The sequence below is a fragment of the Hippocampus guttulatus genome, chromosome 9, assembly GCF_054856545.1.
Source record: "Hippocampus guttulatus isolate MCC_2025c chromosome 9, RoL_Hgut_1.0, whole genome shotgun sequence".
NCBI lineage: Eukaryota > Metazoa > Chordata > Actinopteri > Syngnathiformes > Syngnathidae > Hippocampus > Hippocampus guttulatus.
Window position 1 is genome coordinate 8,982,361 of NC_141269.1, and position 8,830 is coordinate 8,991,190.

At 44.2% G+C, this 8,830-nt stretch overlaps 1 protein-coding gene across 1 annotated transcript; it reads left to right on the forward strand.

The window, feature by feature from the left end:
• Positions 1-168: 168 nt before the first annotated feature.
• smc2 (structural maintenance of chromosomes 2) lies at positions 169-8,679 on the forward strand. The gene is made up of 25 exons (XM_086121108.1): positions 169-437; positions 525-674; positions 994-1,116; positions 1,190-1,228; positions 1,305-1,415; positions 1,499-1,543; positions 1,954-2,187; positions 2,287-2,436; positions 2,555-2,788; positions 2,908-3,067; positions 3,134-3,251; positions 3,367-3,505; positions 3,586-3,705; positions 3,779-3,983; positions 4,385-4,520; positions 4,616-4,740; positions 4,815-5,008; positions 5,092-5,235; positions 6,297-6,371; positions 6,571-6,690; positions 6,770-6,970; positions 7,132-7,248; positions 7,800-7,960; positions 8,031-8,178; positions 8,264-8,679. The coding sequence occupies exons 1-25, from the start codon at positions 270-272 to the stop codon at positions 8,423-8,425; spliced, it is 3,579 nt and encodes a 1,192-aa protein (XP_085977234.1). The 5' UTR covers positions 169-269; the 3' UTR covers positions 8,426-8,679.
• The last annotated feature ends 151 nt before the right edge of the window (positions 8,680-8,830 follow it).

The window sequence follows — 8,830 nt, forward strand, 5'->3', positions numbered from 1 at the left end:
AAATAGTTTCACTCAATTTTTTTCAAGGTTTAACATTTTAAAACGTTTTCTAATTTTACCTGTTGTGTTATCATAACTAAAATTCTGTACTTGTGCTCTTTTTGGTACCGGCGCAGATAGAGTGCCTCGTGATTCTATTACTGCCGCCAAAATTCAAGTTATGAGAACAGTGCTGTCGGTGATACTCACTGGAAAACCTTGAAATTGTTATTTTGTGGCGAAAAGTACGACTCATTTTCTGAGGGCACCATCGAAGGGGCGGCTTAGAGATGCACATCAAGTCAATTATCATCGAAGGGTTCAAATCCTACGCACAACGGACTGAGATCAACGGCTTCGACCCGCTCTTCAACGCCATCACCGGGCTGAACGGTAGCGGCAAATCGAACATTTTGGATTCCATATGTTTTCTCTTGGGCATTACGAACCTTACTCACGTAAGTGGCATTTGGGGATCCTTCTCAAAGTCACATATGTGGCATTTTTATGCGTTGTGTGAATAAATTCGTGGTTCCACTGGAAAGGTTCGAGCCTCCAACCTCCAGGACCTGGTCTACAAAAACGGGCAAGGAGGTATCACCAAGGCCACTGTGTCCATCACTTTTGACAACGCAAACAAAAGTCAAAGTCCTTTGGGCTTTGAAACACATGATGAGATCACAGTCACCAGACAGGTGAGTAAAACTACAACTGTACAGGTGAAATTAATTTTGTCGCTCTCTAAACTTAACAATTTTCATACTATTTGCACAAACTTGCTGAACACCAAAGTTTACAACAGGGGTTTGAGTCATGAATGGACTCAATCTTCATCGTGCTATTTACATTTGAGCATCATTCTTAAGACCGCAAAAAGGACTGAACCATTTGGTCATGAGAGAATCAAATTAAGTTCACCTGAACAGTGTTAAATTTAGGTTAATTGTGAAAATTGCACACGGAAGTCGAATATTGCCAACTTTGTGCTTAGTAGTGTCTAACTGTCTCTTTAAGGTTGTAATTGGTGGCCGAAACAAGTATCTCATCAATGGAGTCAATGCTAACAATACCAGAGTCCAGGACTTGTTCTGTTCTGTTGGCCTCAATGTCAACAACCCTCATTTTCTCATCATGCAGGTAAGCCTTCTGTTCACTTTTCCCTTTTATTCTGTTTATTTGTGATACCAACATGTGTTACTTAAATCTTTAGGGAAGGATCACCAAAGTTTTGAATATGAAGCCACCAGAGGTAATGTCCGAACACGTCCAAACAGTTGCTGTTTTGCGATATGGCATAAAGGAGTAATGTTGTTGTGCTCTTGCAGATCCTTGCCATGATCGAGGAAGCTGCAGGGACCAGAATGTATGAATGCAAAAAGATTAGCGCCCAGAAGACCATTGAGAAGAAGGAGGCCAAGCTGAAAGAGATCCACACTGTATGTCGGCTCCCAAAACTTTACAACAGTGTCCTGTAAAATACAAAGAAAGTGTGTTGTCATTTACACTTTTAATTTTTCAGATTTTAGATGAGGAAATTACTCCAACCATGCAGAAATTACTTGAGGTATGTCGACCCACACAATACACACATAAGTTAAATGCTAGTGTTTTAAAGTCTTAAATTGGAAAAAGTGTTGGTTGCTTATTTGAGTAGCTTACTTTTTTTTTTTTCCATCCATCTGTACAATTTTTTTCCCGCTTATCCGGGGGTCGCGTCACAGGGGCAGCAGCTTTAGCAAGGCAGCCCAGACTTCCATCTCCCCAGCCCTTTCATCCAGCTTTTCCAGTCTCTTCAGCGTGTCCTGCGCTTTGCCACTGAGGAGCTTTTTAAACCTATGCATTCATTTCTTCTCTTTCTTTCAAACTATTTGGATCTAGCCCTGGTGCATTGTTGTGAATTTCTTAACCCAGTTACGTGCTAAAAGCTTGAATAATTGCATAGATCTCACTGAACAAGATGCATGAACCCTGCAGGAGCGATCGTCTTACCTGGAGTACCAGAAACTAATGCGTGAGATCGAACACTTGTCGCGCCTTTACGTGGCCTGGCAGTTCTTGTGTGCCGAGGAGACCAAACTAAAGTCTGCTGAGAATCTGAAAGTGATGCAGAACAACATTGCCGAGATGCAAGCTACCCTGGCTGAGAACGAGAGCAAAGTCCGTGAGCTTTCTGTGCAGATTCAGGAACTCAAAGACAAAAGAGACCAGGTATGCCCACAGAGAGTTTGCCATTCTGAGAAATAGGCCCCAGAAAAAAAGCATTCATTCTGGGCTTGCATTCTGTTTTTGTTTTTTGCTGATGTTCAGGAAGTGAACAGTGTGCTAAAATCTCTGGAGGAAACGCTAGCTGACGTGCAGCGTGTGGACGCGAAAGCTCAGAGTGCTCTCGATGTGAAAAAACAGAACTTTGAGGATGAAACCAAGAAGCAGGCGGAGCTTGTCAAGAGTATGCAGGAGGTCAGTATCAAGACGCCGTTTGAAATGTTTACCCATCCACTTTATGGTAATGATGATCTAACAGCTGAGTCATGTGATTTAATCAAAGCTGATGCGATATACTGTATATATATTTAAGGACAAGAAGATGCTGTTGGTGAAAGAAAACGAGATGTCCAAGTTGACGGAGCAGCTTCAGGCTCTAAAAGAGGAAGGCCAGAAAGATGGCGCGGCCCTTGAGGCTGCCGAGCAGCATTTTAAGGCCGTGTCTGCCGGCCTGTCCACCAATGAGGATGGAGAGGAAGCCACGCTGGCCGGCCAGATGATGGCCTGTAAGAATGACATGAGCAAGGCCGACACTGAAGCCAAGCAGGTGAGAGACTTCAACAGCATTCAGGGAACCGCTCTCTGTCTTTTTCTTTTTTTAAGATCCCCCTTTTGTAGCCTGATCAAAGATATCTTAAATGGTCATCCTCTGTCCTTTCCTCTAAGGCCCAAATGACGCTGAAGCACGCCCAAGCTGAACTGAAGACCAAGCAGGCCGAGGTGAAAAATATGGACAGCGGCTACAAGAAGGATCAGGATAGTCTGCAGGTTATCAAAAACCGCAAGGAGAAATTGGAGGCCGAGCTCGCTAAACTCAAATATGAAGGTACTGCCTAAGCGTCTTATGAGCTTGGCAGTTACTGTTCTTTTGAACGATTTGTGCCTAATGCAGATGGGAAGGAGGAGAGTCTTCTGGAGAAGAAAATACAGCTGTCCAGAGAGGTAGCAAGTCTGAAAGAGAAATACGAGCGGCTTGTGTCTCGCTTCCCAAACCTTCGCTTTGACTACAAGTAAGTCACATGAACTGAGCTGTGTGAGTAGAACAAAGAGTTGAGGCATCTATTTGCATGTGCGTTTTATTCACTACTTTAATTGCAGTTCGAAATTGTTAAAAATGTCTTTCAGAGACCCCGAACGTGGATGGGACCGCAGTAAAGTGAAAGGACTGTTGGCCAACTTGATTTCAGTACGCGACGTTTCCTATGCGACTGCCCTGGAGGTGGTCGCCGGCGGCCGACTTTATAACATTGTCGTTGACACAGAGGTGAGCGTACTGTGCGTGGATTGACTTCAGACACGTGGCTTCTCATATTTAACTCTAAGGGTGTGTGTGTGTGTGTGTAGGTGACAGGTAAGAAGCTGCTGGAGAAGGGGGAGCTGCAGCGGAGGTACACCATCATTCCCCTGAACAAGATCTCTGCCAAGACACTGAGTGACAGAGTGGTCAATTCTGCAAAGAGCCTGGTGAGCAAATCGAATCTTTCTCATGTGTCATCAACCAGTCTGTACTTAAGAGACTGTCCATTTCCTCTGTCAGGTGGGAGAAGACAACGTCCACACGGCTCTGTCCCTGGTGGGCTATGAGCCGGAGCTGCGCAAAGCCATGGAGTATGTGTTTGGCTCCACCCTGGTGTGTGACACTCTAGACAACGCCAAGAAGGTGGCTTTTGATAAACAGGTGCTGACCAAGACCGTCACTCTTGGAGGAGACATTTTTGACCCGCAGGGGACTCTGAGTGGAGGTGAGAGCAATGAGGAAGCGCACACACTCGCAGTTTCCAAGCATTTACAGGTTCTTGCTCAGCTACACGTGTGCCTTGTTTGGGAGAGATGTTTGCAAAAGTCTCATTTTGGTTCGGCACAAAGATAATTAGTCTGCTTTCATGGAGGACTTTCCCCTCCCCTCCCCTCCGTTGCCAAGTACCCTATTTGCTCATATGAGGTTCAGTTGGTTTTCTACCAGTGTATATAGTACAATTTATGTGGCTTGATCATTGTTTTGGAACAATTTGGAAGTCCAAACAAATCAGTATCTCTTACAAAGAACTATTTGTAAAGGCGGACTTTTGATCCAATCATTGTATATGAACTGATAGGATAATGCAGGCGTTCCAAATGTTTTGTTCCTTTCTCTTTTTTCCAGGCGCTCGTTCACAGTCTGCGTCGGTCCTAAGCAGCCTGCAGGAGGTGAAGGAGGTTCAGAGCAATTTGAATGAAAAGGAAGCCCAGTTGAGGGATACTGAGCAACAACTGGCCAGCCTGAAGGAAACTGCTGAGAAGTAATGAGACTCCAAAATAGATGGCGATGTTCTCATCAGTTATTTGGAATTGGTTCAGTTCTCTAAATGTTCTGTTCTGCGCTTGATTCCTACAGATATCGTCAGCTGAAACAGCAGCATGATTTGAAAGTGGAGGAAGAGCAGATTTTGCAGGCCAAGCTGCAGCAGAGCTCCTTCCACCAGCAGCAAGAGGAGCTTGAGAGGCTGCACAAAGCCATCGGTCGGACGCGTTTGAAACGACGCACCTTCTTGACACAACTACTTTTTCTTATCGTGTACATGTTGTGCAACCAGAGGAGAGCGAGGAGACTCTGCGTGTCACCAAGGAGGTGCAGAAGCGGGCGGAGGAGAAATTCAAGGTGCTGGAGAACAAGATGAAGAACGCAGAGGCAGAGAGGGAGAAGGACCTGAAAGCCGCCCAGCAGAAGCTGAATGCAGCCAAGGCCAAAGCTGACGCCTCCATTGAGAAGCTCAAGCAGAAGCAGCAGGTTCGCCCACATGCCACTCTCTGGATTTGCCTCGAACGTCCCAAATTCGTTTCGCAGTGACTGGTTGGTGTCTGGGTTGATAGGAGTCTGATGCGGTGGCATTGGAGTTGGAGGAGCTGCAGCGGGAGCAGGCGGGTTACGAGCAGCAGATTCAAGCTGTGGACGAGGCCACCAAGGCCATGAAGGAGCAGATTGACAGCATGGCCGTCACTGTGTCGCAGAACAAGGTACGCTTGGATTGATCAAGCAGTTACACAACAAGATGATTGAGCGTGGACCAGACATTGAAATTTAGAATGAATTAGGGCTGCAGCTATTATTTTAGTATTTGAGTGTCCTGCTTAAAATTCTATGGAATAATCAAGTATTTGGCTAAAATATATTTTTGCTAGGTTTAAGAGATACGGGGGTAAATGGGCTGAAAACGGCCGAACACTGCAAACACAGGACTGCTGCAAAAAAAAGAGAGAGAGAGAGAATTTGGTGCAACCAAAAAAAAAAAAAGATGTTTCTAGAGAGGAAAATACAGTTTGCTGCTATATACATTTTATGTTTCAAAGAAACTGTTGATTATCGAAAAAAGAAAATGTATATTTAAGTGAAATGTCTTATTTACTCTTATGTTTTCATAATTGTTCTTTACGGTGGCCGGCCGGAGCGAAGGCTGCTAACAGCTGAATGCTGCAAATATAAAAATATGATGCTTTAAAAAAAAAAAATACAAACACACACATGGAAACTAAAAACCACATAGATCAACTACAAGACAAAAATGATGCAAGTACAAAATGCTCCTAATGCTGCCAACGATCTTTCCTGTCTTGAAATATTGGCAGATGACATTTTGGGCTCATCGACGCCGTGACATCGGAATCACAGTAGTGATTACAGGAACATCCCAGCATGTGCCGTGAAGGCCAATTCAAACATAAAAGCCTCCCAAGGCTATTGCATTGATTTGCATGTATTATTTGCCAGGCTTTTATTTTGAAGTTGGCCTTCACAGCGCATTGGCGGCGTGCTACTGTTGTTCCGGTGGGCTTGACTCTCCTTTTGAGAGCACAAATCAAACAGTGTAGCCATGGCAGAAAAAACAACAACATTCTTTGAGCCATTATTTTTAATCAACGTACAGGGACTCAAGGACTCGTTTCACCTCAAGAATTAATAGTCAAATATATCATGCTCCTCCCACTGCACTACATTTCACATTGCGTATAACTGATTTAAAGACACTCAATTCTTCCGGTGCACAGCATGTGGTCAGATTGTGTTTGTTGTTGTGCAGGAGGCCGTTCGAAAGGCCCAGGAGGAACTTTCCAAGCAGAAGGATGCCATCATGGCTCAGTTCAAAGAAATCAAGGTGAATATTTGTTTTTGGACCACCACTTGCGAAGCTTTCTGTTAAATGTCATGAAGGGGTATTTAAAGCCACCGGTTGAGAATCACTGTCAAAATAACTGTCCTAAGGAAGTATTGGGGGAAATTGGCAGCGCTCCTCTACTTTGCCTCCTTTTAATGTGTTACATGAAGTGGTTGTTTCTGTCTCATGAATGTTTTAGGGGAAAACCACTGAAGCTGACAAGATACGAGAGCAGAACAATGAAGCCCAATTGAAGATCAAGGAATTGGAACACAACATCAGTAAACACCTCAAAGACAGTCGGGATGCAGCAGGCGAGGTATACAAGCATTCACGTGTGTCAGTTGTTAGCTGAGCACACGCACTTCTTATCCCTTCCTCGTTCTTCTTCCAAACAGGTTGCCCGGATGCTGGAGGAGCACGACTGGATCCAGTCCGAGCGTCAGCAGTTCGGGAGGCCCAACTCCTCCTACGACTTCAAGACCAACAACCCCCGTGAGGCCGGCCAGCGCCTCAAGAAGCTCCAGGAGACCACCAGCAAGCTGGAGAGGAATGTCAACAAGCGGGCCATGAACATGCTCAACGAGGCCGAGGAACGGGTGAGACAACACAAAGGGAAAATGTATAGAACGGCTCTTTGGAATACGTTTTACCTCCAATTCAGTGTGGGTGATTGATTCCAGACCGACTGGCCATATGGCACTATTGAGAGACCGTATCAAAAATCACTGGTTGATTGATGTATTGCCACCGTGTGCAGTACAATGACCTGATGAAGAAGAAGCGCATCGTGGAGAACGACAAAGCCAAGATCCTGCAGACCATAGAGGAGCTGGACCAGAAGAAGAATGTGGCTCTCAATGTGGCCTGGCAAAAGGTTTTCTCAACATTTTCCGCGGTGCAAATCCTCTCCTGAAACGAAATAAATCTCACTTCTGTGGCAGTAAATGAGATTATTTTAATAAGAATCATTATTCTTAAATGCCAAAAAGTAGCAACAGAGGGCAAAAGAAGCCAATGCTAATCACTAAGATCATATTTTGTGTTGCCAAACAACAGGAAAAGTGCTTTGGTGTACGCTATTCACAGAAATCTGGCTGAAACTGCTTATGAACAGCAAATTAGCAAGTACATCACATCGAGTAAAACAAACAAAAAGCAGAAAGAAGAATTAATCAGATTCTTTCTACCTTTTTAACAGGAAATATTTGCTTTTCACTTTTTTTTAAACTTCATTCATTTTATATGGTATGATTTCTGTCTTATTTATGAATGGTTTTGTTCATAGTGAATATTGTCCTGAAGCTTCATTTGGAGAGAGAGGGAAAAAAATCGTGAATTGAATTTGCAATTTCTGTCGGGGGGAGCATTTCAATCCTTTTCCTGTAATCGTTCAGCCCCAATCACATGCATTGTTTGATCTGCCAGGTCAACAAGGACTTTGGGTCCATTTTCTCCTCCCTGTTGCCTGGAGCCTCAGCTAAACTCGCCCCGCCGCAGGGCTGCGGCGTCCTGGACGGTCTGGAGTTCAAAGTAGCCCTGGGCAGTATCTGGAAGGAGAACTTGTCTGAGCTGAGTGGGGGGCAAAGGTAAGCGCAGGAACTTAATCTCACATATTCTTGTCTTTTGTTTTTACAATGTCAAACATCTGTCTTTAAGGTCGCTGGTGGCCTTGTCTCTGATCCTAGCCATGCTGCTCTTCAAGCCCGCTCCAATCTACATCTTAGATGAGGTGGATGCCGCGCTGGACCTCTCGCACACGCAAAACATCGGGCAGATGCTGCGGAGGCATTTTACACATTCACAGGTTGGCACGGCGTTAAAATGCCTGCATGAATTCCGCCTTGATGGTTAAGTTCCATTTGTTAAACATTTAAACACTCTTTCAACAGTTTGTGGTGGTCTCGCTCAAGGATGGCATGTTCACCAACGCCAATGTCCTTTTCAAGACCAAGTTTGTAGATGGCATGTCCACGGTGTCGCGCACTGCCCTCAGTCAGAGAGACACCAAAGGTCACGCACAACAAGCCACGGCTAAAAGACTGGCGGATTAAGTCGCTTGTTCGATCATCATCATCATCATCATATGTTGTACATTGTTCATTTTTGAGCATGAATAGTAGAAACTATCATCCTCATTGCGATCATCGTTACTGTTTCATTCTCATCAGCTCTGTTATGTTTGACATTACTTCAAACTTGTGAATATGTTTCAACTGGTCTTTTTGTGTCCCCTGCTTCTCTGCTTCACGTCTTTTTTTATGCCAATACATGAATGTACTTAAGTAAATAAAAATATTGCTTTGGACCTATTGCTTCATTTTTAAACTTGGGACTCATTTTGTGTTCAAGAGCTGCATTTAATTTTGAAAATGGGTCTCATCATTCGGTAAGAAAACTTAAAATGTGGACATATTGTAGGTACTATAGTAACAGTTTATTTTAAAATACTTTTTACT